We start from the raw sequence: 18,024 nt of genomic DNA, 5'->3' as shown, positions 1-18,024 counted from the left end.
TTCTCACTTTCACACTTCAGATCCTCTCCCCCATCCTGCTGGAAGTGAACAAGCAACTCAGTGGGGCAGTGGTCCTGACTGGGGTTAAACCACAACAGTTTTCCATAGTAAAAGGAATTTAAAAGCTACATTAATGTATTTGAAATAGGTGAACACTTATGTAAATAAAAGTGAGGTAAAGATAGGAGCAAGAACACTGTTTTAGATCTGAAAAGGCATTTCTGCAGGTAATTTCTACTGAGGTCAGCACAAGCACATTTCCTCTTCTGTGCAAAGGAGCAGGGTTGCTAAAACCAAGTATATTCTGAGAAAGTCCCCACTGATCACAGTACTAGAAATAGTGCCATCCATAAAAATCTTAAATCAAATATGGGGATGTAAGGGTCTGTTCAAGAACTAAACTGCAAAGCTACAGTATAATAAGGAATTCACATTTCATTATAACCTATTTAATTTATCTATCTATTGACTCCATGCTTACATGCCTTCCAATTTGTTTTCATATTGCTCATAGGTCACCTAATTTCACACTGGCCTCTTTTCCTAGCAGAGGCTCCTTTTTGAAGCATAGCACACTTAATCCTATGTTTCAAGTCCCTCCTGATAACTCTCTGTTTCCATTATTTCCTAATGCAAACTCTTTGACAAAATAAAACTATTCACAGAAATTTCTGTGAACAGGCAATGAAATGTTAAAAACCAGAAACCTTTGTTGGTACCTTTGATCATAGGGTAGGATTCAAAATTCATCAAAATTTACGACGTTTTTTATTGGCTACTAAATTCTGCTTCAGAAGTGTGAATGTAGGAATATGCATATATTTAAATCCCAGACTACATACCAGTTGGAGAGGTTTTTATTGATTTACCAGCACTTGTGGATCATCTCCAGTGTCTACTGATACCAGTGCAATGACATCATGTGTACAGTGTCAACAGCAGCTCTAAGAAATCTTTACCTCAAAAACATCATTCCTAATATCTATTTGATAAATTCAACAGTTGGCTTCATTTTCACAAGCCAGTCTGCAGTTCATTTCCAGAATATTACAGCTGTTTTAATAACAGCATATTAACAGCTATCTACAAATGGCAGAATATAAAAATCTCGGAGAAGATATAAAGGACATCTACACATGCAATTTTTATATATATATATATATATATATATATATATATATATATATATATATGCTTAGAAAAGTCTGATGATAGAAAAATATTTGCACTGGGAAGGAAAAATCCCCTATTAGGAGAGCAGCAAGGTGTACTGGCAAAAATGAAGACATTAACTACTCCTTCCTGAGGAGCTTTTACTGACTCAGTTAAAGGCCACAGCCCTGCTTTCCCCTCGTGCATGCTGAACATAGCTCTACCTGCAAAAGAATGTCTGTAAATCTGGTTTTACTGTGTAACTGGCATAGCACTGCTTCTCTGGAGAAGGTGAGAATTTGAGATGTACAGGCATGGCTGTATAGCAAAATGTTATTAGTGGTAGAAGATAAGACCACAGTCTGTTAGAATGGATACACTGAAAGTCAGGGAATATTTCACCTTTGCGTAAGAAAATGGATAGTCTGTAATCTAGGTGGGATTGAGCTCCAGATTATGGCACCTGGGTTTAAACATCTGCATGAGAACTGTGTGTCAAAGCTGTCATGGAGCTGTGGGGCCCGTTCATTTAACAAGACCAGTACCTTTGTAGATCCCCGCCAGGCACATTCAGCTCTTAGCTGTCATAATCAAAGAACGGAGTGTCTCACAAGTCAACCCAGTGTGGCCATAATGCATACTCTAAGAACAATTCAAATGGCATAAAGTACCTATTTGTAGGCAGGGGAAACCCACTCCCTCTTGACACAGTCAATGACATTTATGGTAGAACTGATTAAAGGCCAGTGTCTACTTCACTGAAGTGGACAACTCTCCAGGATCCATTGATCCTGGAAGTGGAGTAAATGCAGCCTACAAGCATACAAGCACATTCTTAAGGTAGGTGAAATGTTCTGAAGTTCAATCCTACACGTAGGGCTTGATTCAGTTGTGCATATAGAGGCATGAAATGCCACTGGAGAAGATATAGCAGTAAGGCTGATAAATACTACACTGGACCTAACTTTTTGAGTAGCAGCTGGAGGCCATATAAGTAACCCTAAGGCATCTAAAACGGTTCCACATGCTTTTTTTTTGTGTGAGCAAATGCACCACGCATTTTTAACAGCCTTAAGAATCCTACAAGAACTAATAATATTTTTAAAATAATATGGCTTGTTATTAATATTGCCATTGCTTATGGAAGCTTCAAGAAGTTGTTCCATTTGCTCACAATTTAGAATACTGGACCTTTGTTACACCAAGATAATTAAGTAGGATCAATTTACTCCATCCATCTTTTTAAGAAACCTTTCATCTTGTGGTACTCTCCTCTAACAATGGGCCTTTTTGCCCAAAACCTGATCTTATAAGGTAAGCCATTTACATGTCTCTGTTTCTACTTAAGATAGTGGTACTGAAAAACACACATGGCTGCTCTGCAGCTAAATTTCATATTTAGGTTACTCCATTGGGGTTTTTTTTTTCATGAAAGCACTCCTTTAAAAAAAAAACCTCTAGCCACAATTTGACCTTTAAACTGTTAAACCGGTACATTTCTTTTAGAAGTTAGTTACTCTTGTTGCAAGAATTTTCTCCTTGAGACCATAAGTACTATGTGAATACTCCCTGCAAGCAATCTCCCAGTAATTATATTGTACCTTTTAAGTAAAGGTAACATAAATTCAAAATTTTAATGATGGATCTCTCTGAGTTAAATAAATGTTACACCATTATGAAGAAAGTTAAACTGAAATACGAACACTAATACTGATATTTTACTAAAAGTCAGAAACTTAAATCCTCATGTGGTATCTGCACAAATGGTCAGAGTTTTACACCTCCTACTTCCTGAAGCCTCTGAGAGCTGCAGGCTGTGTAATACATTTGACAACTCAGGTAACACCTCAGGTCACATACCAGAATCCCTTCACGGTAGGTACCATAAAACACTGACTAGAAAAACAACTCTGAGCCTAAACAATAAATAGGAACTATGTGCACAAAGTCTGGGAGGTTGAAGTAAGGGTAAGGCTTCTGGGTGAAGCTACAAAGGATTGTCAAAGAAAGAATCAAAGGAAATAGTTACAGGCAAGAGAAGAAAGAAGTACACTTTTCACCTCTGTATCTAGAACTGACTATAAAACAAGATCAAATTGGTTTAGCTAACTAAAGGGTACAGAAGTTCAACTGAGGTCTGCCTGGAGAGGGTGACAAATTAGGGACATCAACTTGACATATTTGAAGTAACAAAGTTTTATATTAGCGATTATATAATAAGAAATTTGCTCTGACATTATACTCATTTGCAGGCCTAGATTCCCTGCCAGAGCTCCAAAAAATCCTTGTTTCTTCATCATCTAACATCTAAAATGGCAGCAAGTTTTATCCCTAAGAGATTGGCCACTTTCTCCTGCTTTTACAAGCTATGAAAAATGTTATCATCAAAGCTCTCTTATTTTTGTCAAGTTTATGAAAAAATCAAGCTTTGTATTTCTTTTGTCAAATATTTACATTTCATTAGTTTTAAATACTGTTCCATATTCTACATATATTGTTTTAAACAAGCATGTTCATTACCAAATGAATAAAAGTACTTTGGTTTTATGGAACTCTTTCCTGAAATTCTTCAGTTCCATGCTCTGATGTTTGAGAATCAAGAATGTGTTTGACATCTCTGAAAATCGGGGGGACTCAGATATGTCTTACAAAGTCTGCCCCAAGGTAATTTGTCCAGAAATATCCAATAAAGCAATAGGAAACTTACAGTTACAGTCATGCATGTTTTTTTCCCCTAATATTCTCTGTATATTATACATTCAAATGAAGGTCTGTATCTGCAAGGGCTTGCATTAAAAAAAATTGTGTGTCTGGATTTCCAGTTACCTACAAATACATGTAAGCAGATTATTTTTTGAAGTAATAAATAATGAAATTCAAAAGCAACAGAGAAATGCCATGACAAAAAGCTGTATTTTAAATCTTATTGAAATAATAAACATAAGTGAAAAACGTAAGTCATAGTTACTCACCTACGATGAGTAAGAAAACTACCACTGACATGTCCGGAGCCATCACATCCTGGTGTTGGACATGACATTCCTTCCGTCTTCACTGACTTCCAAGAGAACTGTGAGCCATTTAGGTATCCATCCTTTTGCCTTTTGGCAGCAAGAGGACACCCGGATGCACTGCGATGGGATGCGTATTTTCCAGTTATATGACCCTGACCATCACAGCCAGGAACTGGACATCTGGATAGCAGATAGAAGAGATAAACTTTATTGTTTTGACATTATACATGGTAGCCTCTAAAATAAAGTCTAAATAAACCTGACATGAAAAGGAAAGAATAATCCTACACTGTGGTGGCAAAAGTAGTCGAGATACCCTGTAGTGGGTAAAATTACAAGCAGAACTTTATAATTTGAAGAAAAATAAGTTCTTTGATAAATTCCAAGGAGACTAACCAGTAGACTCAGTCACAGCTGTTGACATTATGCCATTGCAACAAAAGGACTGAGATCCGTATTCCAATTGCAGGTGTTTATCACAGTAAAACATCACAGTGGAATTCAAATGTTTGCTACTGAGCTCTGATCAGCAGTGAAATTGCCCATAAAACCCTACTTAGCATAGAATATTACTTAGTATAATCCTTGCTACATTTTATTTATAGGTATGGAACCCAAAGAAGACTTGTCCAAAGTCATGAAAACGTCACATATATACAGTTAATTATGACATGATCAGAGCACCTCATTAGAAATGCTCATCTCCTTTAACCACTCTTTGATTATATCAAACTATGTGCTACAGCCCAGAGACCAATGAAGGCAGTTCTGTATTCATCTGATGGTTCTCCTTAATTGGGAATCCCCACACACAGTTTCTCTGTTAAAGCTAAAAAATTCTGCTAAAAACCAAATAACCAAGGTTAGAAGGAACAGGTTAGAATCTTCGAAGTGAAATGTTTAAAGAAAATCATGGTAAATTTTTCTTTAGTGTGTTGCTACATAACATGTCTAAACTAAAGGCCAATTACTTCACTGTTTGTGAACTAAAATATTGCTGCAACTCTCCACTGAGGATCTGGTCCTGAATAGTCTAAGCATGTTCAGTGGCCACTGATATCAGACCGCCTTCCAAGAAGAAACCAAGACCTATTGGTAGGCATTTGTTTCTGTTGCAAACTGCATGAACAATCAGATTTATTGCAGCAGTCTCATATAAACACTCAATTCCATAACAACCTTTATTTAGCATGTATGGTTTGCCTGTAGTATACAAACATCTTTAAGGGGAATTCAGGAGATAAAGATCTAAGTGATTTTTTAATATCGTGAAAATGAAGAATTTTAAACTATTTCTAAATTATATAAGATTGTATCCTTGACTATTGAGGTATTCTTTGCTGAAAAAAGCACAGATACTAGACTTGCTCATAGAAATCAATGTGGTCATCTACTCTTGGATAACTATCACACAATAACATTTATGCCTTAAAAAAACCTGAATATACATAACACCTTATAAAACACACAAAGGCCCTTTGACAATATTTGTTCTCACCTAATTGGCTCTTGGTCTTCTTTGTCTTCCTTGCTTTGTGCTATCCTGATTCCACTTTTCTTTGCTCGTGGACAGCCTGAAAGACTGTGTGAAAGAAAACATTTTAGAATGCAATTTTTCATTCTTGGGTACACTTTACAGGAATACACTTTCTATCTGAGAAACTGGCAAAATAGGCAATCCTGACCAGTTTCCACAATCAAAGCTCAGGTGGGTTAAATTAGGAGAGCTGCAGCAGCCACCACGAGGGGGAATCCGCGCGTGTGGGTTTGTGATGCACGACAGGACCGCTGGCGCTGTGCAGACCACACGCACAGAAACTCCCCGAGGAGTCAGGGAAGACAGCTTTTAAACCCTCTGCCTAATCATTCCTTCAGCTGACTCAGCAGCAGCAATGGCATCTTTAAAAGGAATAGAAGCCATTGTTTCAGGCTTGAGAGACATTATGTCCTCTGTGTCTGAGAGGGACGGAAGAATAGAAAAGACAGGAGTATCTCCTCGTAGGACTAAGGATTTCTCTTGGGAGCACATTAGAAACATTATCAAACCTTCTCAAACATCACATAAGAATCCTATAGAATGACTGAATAAAAACATGACAGAGCTCAGAGCTTTCAATGCCTTCCAGAGAAGGAGTTCAAGTGCTCAGAATTTACACAGACAGAAAGATTTGGTAGAGACGAAGTTATATGTTAGGCTAACCAACGTTACATTTAACTAAAGACTGAGAATGTTGTTTTCAACTACACAAGCTCATCTTTCCTTTGCATATGAAGAATTCAATATAGAAACCACTTAGTAGACTTGACAATGACCTTAACAGATTTTTAAAGATTTTTTTAGGTAGTTGGTATCTGAGGATACAAGAACGTCTGTGGAAAAAACCATGCTTTGTCCTCTATTTAAGTGTTATTCCCATCTTAACTACCAACACTGAAAAAAGAAATCCACCAGTAGAACACCTTCAAGCGTTGACACGAGACAAAGAAGTGTCACCAAAGAAAAATTTCCCTAGAGAAAGAAACAAAATAGAAGATTAAATTTCTGTTTTCAGCATGACAAAAGGTACTTGAGTGTTGTGTAGTAGGTCCTGTCTTTGCAAAGAAGAGACAGAAAAAGTGGTAACAAAATTTTCAGTTATTTTGTCTTGTCAAAACCAGTGAGGACTGAGGGGATGAAGCAGAGAAAAAGGTGATGCAATCACAGGCAGAATTCTGTGTTAGAAAATGAAGAATAGACAAAACCAGAGTTTACATGTTGAAAAGTCATAAATAAGTCAATTAAAGAAAGAGAGAAATGCTGCCACAAGATTTCGGACAACGTATATTATCTAGAAACTTTTAGTGAGATATCATGGCTACATCTACAGTGCTAAACAGAAGGAACCTAGAACTGCTGCTTTGACCCAAGACCAGAAAGTTCACATTTGTAGAGCTAAGCTCTCTGTCTCTGTAAAGCAGGACAGCTACACCTGTATTGTCTGTGAAGAATGATCTGGACCCACACTGAGTCCCAAATCATTTCTTAGAATTGCCTGGGAGACTTTTAGTAGCCTGGGGTCAGTGTCACACCAGGGATCATGTCAGCATTACTGGAGCAGGCATCTGCACTCTGATATATGGATCTGTGCTCTCATCCCATTTCATTTTTCATTTTAAATGCAACCATTTTCCTTTTCAAAGCAAACTGCTGTTTACTCCAACTTGCACAGTGGATACCAAAGTACCATAGTTCCTTGTGTACAAACTAAATCTGAGAAAGCCTGAGCCAATTAAGGAAAATTTTCTTCAAAAATAATAATGTTGCCTGTAAGAAAGAAGTAGGAGGAAGGGAGTATGAGGGATTCAGAATAAGAGGAAGCTGGCTCTAGGGCAAGGGAAAAGTTCAGAAACAGGCTGGTTCACTGCCTGGCATAAAACCTGGTCTGCAGAAAGTGAAGGGGAGGGGATGGGAGTTAAAGATACCCCTCCTTTATCTCTGAGACTAGTTGTACTCACTGTGCGAGAATAATCAGAATTTTCATCTGAAAAGTAAACAGTTAATAGAAATTACTCAGAAAGCAGTACTTTTTTTAGTAGGTGTACAGATGGGTATTCTTGTAGATGATGACATTTTCATAAAAAAATCTGAACAAAGAAATTCTGCCTTGACTAATGATTTAAAGCTTTCTACATATTAAATCAATTTAATTATCACCTACTTATTGGTATTTTGGTGTATCATCTCTCTGTAATAGATCTTTCTATTCCGCCACTATGATTTATTAGAAATTTTAAGACCTTTCAGGTCTTCTAAACAGACAGTTCCAACAGACAGCTTCTGAGGCTATGATTAATTCATCTTTCCTCTGACAGCAGATCCATCGAGAAAACAGATGTCAAGTATGAGCCTTTGCTTAAATTTTTTTATCCTATAATAACCAAAGCTATTACAAGGTAAGCATAGTACTTCATTTTTCTATGAGTTTAATTCCTCATATATGAAGACAAAAGACAGGGAGGGATGCTCAACAGCAGTACATGCTGCTGTAACTTCTTGCATAAATTGAAGCGGTATGTGGAACTGCAGAATTATGGCAGTGAAATCTGCCTCATGTGTGCTTGCTGTTGAGCAGCCATTTTAAAGACAGATGATACCCAGGCATCTCGGCAGCCATTTACGAGAGAAGTTTGTCATTCCCTTCCTTCTGAAACTGAGAGGGTGGTAACTGATGGTATCAAATACAAACAAAAATGCTAACTCAGATACAGACAGACCTAAATGCTAATTTGCAGTTTGGGAATTAGAAAGCCTAACTGACAACATGCTGTGGGGTCTTTCACGCTTAACAGCTCCAGATTTAGGCTACTGGTTTTCTGCCCTTTAAAAGATTTCATTTTGCCAGCCTCCCACCTCAGAAATGGCCTTGACAGATATCATGATCTGAACAGGGTAAGGCTGGCTCTGTGTAAATGTGACAGGTCTCTTGGGGACATCTGTGGATTTAAGCAAAGAAAATGTTACTTGACTGACTACGTGTCAGTGCTTCTGTGCCTGCAGGCAGCCAAAGACATGGGGTTGCCAGAGGCCTTTTTGGAAGAGAAATGAAGGAGTTATGTGGTCAATATAGACACGGTAGCATTTCAAAAGGCTGCATGTGTTAAATTCCAATGGACTAGACAAATGCAGTATCTCTTTGTTTTGTAAAATTACTTTTTATATCTTTATATGTACTTAATTATGTTGCACAATCAAATGAAAACTTGGTCCAGTAGTCATCTGCAGAAATACAAGAATGTAAGAATTTACAGACAAAAGGAGGTAACACCATTCAGCTCATGGTCCAGTCCAGTTCAGTCGTATAGTGGCCAGGAGACAATGCACAGGGAAAGGGTTTAAAAAATGAGTCAACATTCAGTGATTCTCCCCTGCCAACCTCGCCAGCTTTCAGGTTTCTTGTTAGCAACACTGTTCTTCTGCATCTTCACTCTCCTACCTGCTTCTGGTTAAATAGATGATCAAACACATAAATAGCTTCCCTGAAGTTGGGGTTGAGTTACAACAAGCATAATGTTGGTAGAGTGTTAGCTGGTAAGTTTACATATAGTGAAATGTAGCTCTAAATTTGACCTTAAATCCCTCTGAAAGTGTGATTTAATCTCCTGCATCATGTAAGTGCTTTTAAAATGCTTATCTCTTCTCCTTTATAATGTTATTTGTATTTTTGATATTTAATGCTGCATTACAGAAATCAATATTGTGATCTTTCATTTTCACAGTACACAAAATATGGTATGTTCCCAATCTCTTATTTTGTTTATGTTTTGACTTTGAACTATTTGTTTCTTTTAGTGGGAATACATTTAAACTGGGAATTTGTATATTGACTAGTTATAGCCAGCTGTAAAACTACAGGGACTCGGTGAAGAAAGTTGTCCTGGGGTGATGTTATGAAGCCGCTTTATTCCTTAACCGCCCGCTCAATGCCCAAGGATGCTGTGCCTTTTCGATGGACCCGGGGGCGGGGCCGGAGCCACGGACCCGAGGGGGCGGTTGAACGGCTCAGCCCAAAGGCTCAGGGGCTCCAGGGCCTGGGCAGGGGCTCGGGGAGGCTCGGGAGGGAGTGTGCCGGGAGCGCTGTGCTGTTTTTTGGGTTTCTTTTGTGTTCCAGCTAGCTGGGAAAAGGTTCTGTTGGTTTTTTTCTTGTTCTTTTTTTCCCTTTCCTTCCCCTTGCCTCACTGCCTCCCTTCCCTCCTTGCCGGTCTGGGGAGCCTGCAGGGGTGGCCCCAACGGGCCTGCAGGGTGGCTCTGGCTGGTCCGAGTCCTGGTGTCTGTTCCCTCTCCGGGAATTTGTTGTATTTTGAAGGGGTTTTTTATCCTGTTCTACCCTGTTTTGTTTGTGTGTTAATAAACAGTTTGGTTTCTTCTTCCCACTTTCACTTCTTGTGACCCATTTGTCTCATTGATGGAGGAAACAGGGAGGAACACTCATTCCGGAGTGTTTCCTCCTGAAGTTTTGTCTCAAAAACCAAGACAAAAGTAAATACCCAGATTCAACAGTACTAGCCTGTGTGGGAATAAAGAGCCTTTACTAACATGAGAGAGATGGACTACACTATTATTCACTGTTATTCTTTGATTAAACAGTAGATAGATATTTACAAAATATGGCACAGCTCTTCTCTACTGATTTAGTTTTCAAATAGCCACAGGGGAATTGCTAATTACAGAGCATTTATACCATTACCTCTACAGTGGTAGTTGATCACTGCAATTGATCAATATCCTAATTAGTGAATGAGAAGTGTTCTTTGGCCCTTGGTAAAGTTATAGTTTAGGCAGTTAAGGTAACAGCTTTCATCCGTAAATTTCTCTTTCCATTCTTCTGGCTTGATGTAATACAATGTGTTGCAATTTAAGGACAAGCCAAACTTTTTTTCTGAAATGTACTAACAAGACTAGTACATATTAGATGAAAGAGGTTTAAAGCTGATTAAAGTTGGTAAGGCTTCATCTGGGAGAGGAGGTAAAGAACGGGGTCCAATTTTGCATTTCAAGGAATATGAAGTGAGACTGGAAGAGACTGACATGAACATTCAGGAAATACAATTTGTGGGGAAAAAAATGCAGGAGTAGGATTTGAGTCCAGACTGTGAAGAGTAAAGTCGTTCAGAATGTAAAGCAACAAACATGAATGCTGAATTGCTTCCTTGGGCTACTAGAGAAGGTAGAAAAACTGAATTTATTTTGTACAAAGACCTTGCTAGATATTAGCAAAAATGTTCCCGCCTATTTGGATAGTGAGTAATGCTGAAGCTGAGAAATGTTATTCATTAATGGTTAATATGAGTTAGACCAACGCATGTCTGTGCAACACTCAATCCTACTTCGGTATTCAGAGAGTGGTTAGGTCAGTTGAGGTACCTTCTAGCCCTGCAGTTATTTGATTTAAATAACAAAACCTTGTCTTTACATACCTTCGATGAGAAGCATAATTTCCAGTAATATGCCCAGAGCCATCACACCCAGGGGTGGGACACCTAGAATAACAATGGAAGAGACATTGAGCAGTTACTCACAGGAAAGACATAACTGCCCATTTAAAAATATTCATTGGCTTAGTCCTTGTTTCCTCAGGTGCCAGCCTTTGGGACCCCTAACCATTGCTAAACCTGAGCTTAATTCCACACCAGGGACAAACATAGTTTTTCATTCATAAAATGTTTTTGTTTGCTACTCCTCAGTTGCCCACTCAAATGCTTCCTGGATATCTCAAGTACAGGCAGATTACTGGAGACTTCCCAGCAATCCAGCATCCTTACACTGCCAGGAATGAGTCGGGTTGACAGCAAATGGACTATCCCCATGGTGTATGCTTAGGTAGTGGCTAACATTTCAGCAAGTAATTTTCTTTTCCACTGGAGCTATTGCTCTAATCCCCCTGCACAGTGTCATGAGGTTGCACCATGAAGAGACCCCTTCACCTCTCCATGAAGCAAAGGAAATGCCTAAGAAAAACAAAATGTGTAGACAGGGAAGTAATGCTGGCCTCTTGCAGAGAAATGGTAACCCACCCAAACACCAAGCTACAGCACCAGACAGAAATTATACATCCCTCAGTGGAATTTCTAACAGTGGAATGACATTAGAGCCATCAAAGAAAATGGTTTTTTCTACATTGCAAAGATGATTGTGATCATCACAGAAAAAGCTACATTAGAATGCTAAGAAAAATCATTAGTTGGTATTTGAACTGCTATACTAAATCACAGAAAAGACAAAGAATTAATTCATATGCATTTTACTGAACAGACAAATGCTGTTTGAATTCCAAAAAGTCACTTTTCTTGAGTCTGAGTTTTGAATTTTAGCTATGCTATTTAAAGCTTCATTTGGAGAAAGCATTCAAATTCAAAAAAGCTTGCTCACAAATTCAGATGTTGCATTCTAAAACACAAGATTTCTATAACATTGAATTTTTTCACTGTTTGAATCAGGAGTTCATGCAGACTTTGGCTTTCACCCTTTAGTTACATGTCTGCTTTCCTCAAAGTTGGTCCATACTGGTAAACCTTTCCTTCACAAGGTTTCTGCAGAGACTTGAACATTTCTTAAAATCAGGAATTAAGCAACCCACAATTCAGTGCAATTGAGTTGTCGAGTTCCATTAAGCTGAATTTTAGCTGTTTTAAGCTAGTGAGCATTACCTACTTCTAAGGAGCTCTGCAGGGCCACACTTCAAACATGATTATTGATACCTTGAAAGACAAATTAAACTGGAATGTATTCAATGAAGTTCCCATATAATCTTCATCTGGACCCACTCAGTTATTCTATAGAAAACATTAAAATACGGTAGCAGTTCTCAGATGTGAGCTGGTAAAATCTGTGGGGTTCCCTACAACACTGAATTTCTCTTCTTCATCCCAAAGAAGCTGTGCACTTTGGACAAGAAATCTAAACAACATGCTTAGAGACAATTCTCCTCTCTTGCTTTGTCTTTGCACAGGACCAAATACATGACTGTGGTCTTGCATGGAAGGTGTCTTAACATGGCTCTTAATATCTTAAAGACCAACATAGAGGTTGACATCACACATCAATCTTTCTGCTTATAGAAATATAAAGCCTGTAATTTCTGCATAGATCCTTCTGATACCAATTATGTAAAAATATGATCCTTGATAAAGGAGTCGTAACTCAGTCCATATGGCTCCTACCCTTCATTCTTTGTTGCGGTTGCACATGGCTAGCATTAACTTTGGTTATTTCTTTAAAAAAATAAGAGGTCAGGGTATCTTACGTGATATCTTATAATTTAAATACTCTATATCTATATATATATATGTTCTCATTATTTATATTTATTTTTAGGCAAATGTTTTGAGATCTACAGAGAGACAATCTCTTGCTTCATGTGATTTTTTTTTTTTTTTTCCATGCTAGGTAGCTTCAGTGGTCTGTAATGTCTATCTTGTATTTCTATCAAGACTAGCTGCATCACTGAAGCCTCTTAAGATGCTGAATCAAAAGATACGGGGGTAAGAATTAATTAAAGAAATTGACTAAATTTTGGCTCTAATTGTCCATGGCATTTACATGATTAAAGGAGAACCCAGAGCCATGGGAATATTCCTCTGCAGACTGTCTGAGGTAACGACAATGATTTCTTCTTTATGAACCCATGATTTGAAGCCACCAATTTCCTCTCCAGACTTTCTATCCTTTCAAGGATAAGCTATTAGCAAAACTGAACAATGTTTTTCTCATCTTTTCCAAGACTTTTCGTTACAGGCAGCATGATTAATAGTGTCTTAACAAACAGGATTTTTAAGATGCACCAGTATATCCCATCAATCAGTCTCAAAATAAGACCATTGCACCTCAACCATTTGGACAGTCTTACACAATTTAAAAGCTAGCTTATTTCTGTGTTGTTTAAAAAAAAAAAATTAAGCAACTGAAGCTAAAGAAGAAATCACCCTGCTGTAAATTTAATTTAGTATCTTCAGAAACGGCTTTGCACAGTTCATATCAGTTTAAAATCCTACTTTTGATTAAACCAGATGAGATCTTTATGTTGGCAAGGATTTCAGAAAGACCTTTAAAATTTTGATTTTGGCACTATAATATTTGTTTTCAAATCTCATAAGCTTATATTTACCTTCATATAACAGATGAAATAGGAGTTTAGTGCACTTCGTAAGAACATTTTAAAACTCTGAAACACTTATATTTCTTGATGTTTCCATTCTATGGGAAGTGCTTCTAAGAATGTGACACATAGGATGCAGATATGCAGCAGTCTGTTACAACTATGAAGCAATTACAATATTTACTTGCTATCCTAAACAGATTAGATAAGGAGACAACCCTAAGTTCTTGTTCTATTGGAATTGGCAGTCTGTATTTTCCAAATATCTGAGCATATGTAAGACTTGCACATACCTTACTACTTTGCTATCATTTACTACCTATACATATTTGACTTAATCAATCATATATACATACAACAGTGCCAGAAAAACGTATGCACAGGTGGTTGTAAGAGGCAGGTTATGTGAAACTTTGAAAATGACTATCAGAGTATGTGGAAAAAGAGAGCTGCAGTTTTCCTTGCTTACTTAAAGTAAATCTAATTTGGCAGGATCAGAAACTCATTTGTAGAATCTACATAATAGCTTATTGCAGCACAGGAAATATTTTAGTACTGTAATGAGGGAGGTGACAAAAGGAACTGACTCTCTGAAGAGTGACGTTCAGAACATAGAATACTAGCACTTGACTACAAATTCAGGGCATCCAGTAAAAGAAAGGGCTTGTCAGGGAAGCGGAATGCAGTTAGCAGTGCCTTGATGTCCCATTCATTTCACAGACCATCCGAGAGAAGCATTTTTGGGAAAATAAGCAGAAGCAGAAAGTAGGGCAGGCAGCAGAACAACAACAGCTGTGGCAGCTGGATTCAGTATTGGGCTTAGATTCAATAGCAGGAAGAAAAAAGGTGAGAGTTAAATTGAGAAAAATACACTTAAGCTCTGCTACTGATTCTTCACTGTGGAAAGATTGAAGGTGTGCAGCAATTAAAATTCTGGCAGCCTGAGGAACTCAGGGAGGTTCCTGGGACTGGGGAGGAAATGGATGCAATGCCCAAATGAGCTCTGGCAGGGTTGGTCCAAATGCCAATGGTTAAAAGTCTTGTTGAAACCTGAGCTCACAAGACCCCCCAGCTCTCACCAGCATAGGGCACTACAAATAAGACCCATATTTAAACCTGTATTCCTAGGCTTTTATCTAGGTCCACAGGAGCAAGATAAGCTTACATGTAGTGTACGTACTTAGTTTGACAGCTTTACTAGCATGAGAGCAATTAGGATTTTACACAAAGTGCAAAGGCAGAACTGCAATAGTTTTGTCCTCATTATTGTGTATGACTTTGGTTGACTTACTTTTTCAAATTATTTTAAAACATAATAGATCCAAAACATACTGATAAAGACATAAAAAGTACTTCAACATTTTACTTTTGTGCTGAGGATATCAGCTCCCATGGAAAAGAATTAAACCATCAATCTCTCTCACACTGGCCAATTGCAATGACTTCCTACAAAATACCTTTCATGACCCATCATCAGTAAGCTGATGTATCAGCACTAAAGACTGATGTTACCTTTACTGTGTAGTTTACAGCACTTAGTACCTACTACATTGTGCATCCAATCTTCCCTTGTGAAGAAAGTGAACACAAGTATAAGTCTATCAGAGAGAATATCCTATAAATTACTAATTAACTATTTAAAGCTGTAACTATTTAAGGATGTAGCTAGCGAAAGAAAAATCAAATTGAATAAGGGAATAAATCAGGAAACTGTGCAAAAATTCAGAATGGTTCTTCAGAATGTTCCACACTGCAAAAGAACTGGGATTAGTAGAAAATTATATCTTTCCCATTGTTTTATTTTGACCATGCTGTCAATCTACACAGTAGAGGTGTGATTTTTCTACTGAAGATTCAGAAAGGCTAGAGAAATATAATTGTTTCCTGTGGGATTTTTTCATAGCAGAATGTAGAATTTTTTTATTGTGTGGTGGTTTCCATCTATTTGAGATTCTGTTTTATTTGACTGAATCACCAGGAATGGAATTCATAGGTTGGGAGGCTGGAAGACAGACACAATAATACTTGCATTTCTATTTTTTTGTCTGAAGATCTGAGTATTTTAAAAACATTACTGGATAAAATCTCACAATACTGCTTTGGAAAAGGGAAGGATTTGTCAGAGGAAAATTGGAGAATAAAGAGCCTAAATTACTTTACACAGAAGAGGAAAATATGCTAGAAGTATAGATTCTTATTCACTGCTCTGTTTGCAGCTAAGAAGCTGTATGTCTTCTGAAACTGCATGTGGATTCATAAATTATGGTGGTTTGTTTTGGTTTTTTTTCTAGTGAGGTAGTCCCAGAACAAAAGGTTACGGAAGTAAAATTGTAAAGAAATTGCGTTTGCAGTTCCCTGAATTGAATATGTGAGAGAGGAGAAAAAAAGGAGACGGCAAGAAAGGGAAGGAATGAGAAGAAGCTCTGTCAAATTAAAAACTGCTTTTTCTGTGGGGTATAGTAAGTTTATTGTGTGTCTATCCCTTTATGAATTTGAGGGCTTGTCAAAAATGGCAGGTTTGCTGCTTTTGACATATAAGTCCTCTTTTTAACTAGTTAAGAGGCCAAAAGAGAGAACAAGCTTTCCTCCAGTTCCGTCCTCTGCCACTCACCACTAACCTGTAGGGAGCATTCCAGGGTGAGAAACAAGATCATGAACAGAGCTGTGTGGTCCTCAGCACAGATTTTCGGCCACAGGTGTGTCAGTAAGTCAGTGTTGTGGCTGTTGTTATGAGAACACCGCCTTAGCAGGAGATGGACAGATAGCAGCAACTCATTTTGTCTTTATGCTTCTTAGTAGTCACAGCAATGCCTCCCAGCCATTACTGTTCTAGCCAGCTCTGTGAAAGCAATCTGGATGTATAAATATCTAAAAATCTTATTTTCAGGCCCAGGTATTTTGGTAGATTTTCAAGCTCTAATTAAGTATGTGAAGTGGGAATGCTGCTGATTCTTTTCCTCATGATGGCACAGAAAAGCCGTTGTCTGATCTAATTCCAGTATGAATACAGATATTTTCCACTTTAATCCTGTTGTCTTTTATTGTCTATTTTTACCATACCATTTGATTTCGGAATTCCAGTGATGATACTTTCTTTAGATACCTAGACAAAAACCTTCTACCTACACAACCTATCTATGAACTTGCAATGAAAAACAGTTTTGTTAGGATGGATTTCTTTTCCCTTAATTTTCCTCAGCGAGGTGCCATATCTACATACTTCTTCACTCTATTTTACTCCTTACATTTTCTTTCCTGGTGCCTCTTTCACCCTATTTTCAATCTGCTGTCCTTTTCCTGCAGTGCTCCATAGTTTGCTTTCCATCCATATTCCTCTCCAGCACTTCTCTTCTGCATTCTACTCCCTCATTTCCCAAAACCTTTTCTTCTTCATTGTCTCTTTTGACTCTTTAAAATTTTCTCTGTTTTGCTTCTTTTATTTTCTCTGTCCCCTTTGGCTGATGTCTTCAATCTCTGATCCTCCCTCATCCTTCCTCCTTTCATGATCTCTAATAACCTTGAAGTTGATGTTTCTTTCTTCTTTCCTCCTTCATCTTTGTTGGTTTTTTTCCCATTATCTCTTCTTTCATCACCCTTGTTGTCCTCCTGCTCTTTTCTCCCAGATGATTTTATAATTCCTGCTGTCTGCATTGCTTGTGGTCCTCTCACATTGCTGAAATGACTGGGTACACATTGTGCCCTTGTGTCAGAGGAGAAAGTGCTGTGTGTGAAACCTTAATACAGAATTTATCGGCTGTCAAGACTCAATGAGTCATTTTAAGTATCTTGCCCTCTCTTATTTTTATTAAAGTCCTTGTGAGCTTTATCACTGGCTTCAAAAGGAGCAGAAACAGGCTAACACCAGGCACTTCTGGAAATTGCATGCAGAGCTCATTTGAGGTAATTTGAATTGGTTCAAGAGGCAGCATAAACTCTGAGACAGTCATGCAGATAATGAATATTTCAAGGAGATCTTACATCTATGGTTTCATGTTCAAGGCTAAATTTATGTTCCAATCCTCACAAATGTACCTATAATGACCATGCAAAGTCAGACCCTTATAAATATCAAAGTTTCATAAAGATGCATTGTAAGCCAAAAAAAAAAAAAGTTAAATTTAGATAATTTAGATTCATATGTTAATTATGTCTCTCTATTTGTTCTACCTAGAAGGAGTACTCAATCACTGAAATTTAGTTTTAGCAAAAGTGCTAAATATTACTTC

The 18,024-nt window shown here is 37.8% G+C and overlaps 1 protein-coding gene across 16 annotated transcripts in view; it reads right to left on the bottom strand.

Annotated features, from left to right (window-relative positions):
• Nucleotides 1-18,024, bottom strand: part of MYT1L (myelin transcription factor 1 like) — a 315,791-nt gene that overhangs the window by 22,024 nt on the left and 275,743 nt on the right. For all 16 annotated transcript variants that reach the window (XM_032104530.1, XM_032104529.1, XM_032104533.1 and 13 more), the window contains 3 exons: nt 11,121-11,183; nt 5,665-5,748; nt 4,125-4,346 (listed from right to left, as the gene is read on the bottom strand). In XM_032104530.1, the coding sequence (XP_031960421.1) occupies nt 4,125-4,346; nt 5,665-5,748; nt 11,121-11,183 (369 nt within the window). The remainder of the gene's footprint in view (nt 1-4,124; nt 4,347-5,664; nt 5,749-11,120; nt 11,184-18,024) is intronic.

Source organism: Corvus moneduloides, chromosome 3 (genome assembly GCF_009650955.1).
Source record: "Corvus moneduloides isolate bCorMon1 chromosome 3, bCorMon1.pri, whole genome shotgun sequence".
In the NCBI taxonomy this organism is placed as follows: Eukaryota; Metazoa; Chordata; class Aves; order Passeriformes; family Corvidae; genus Corvus; species Corvus moneduloides.
Note: the sequence above shows the minus strand (reverse complement) of the source record. Positions and strands in the feature narration are given on the sequence as shown.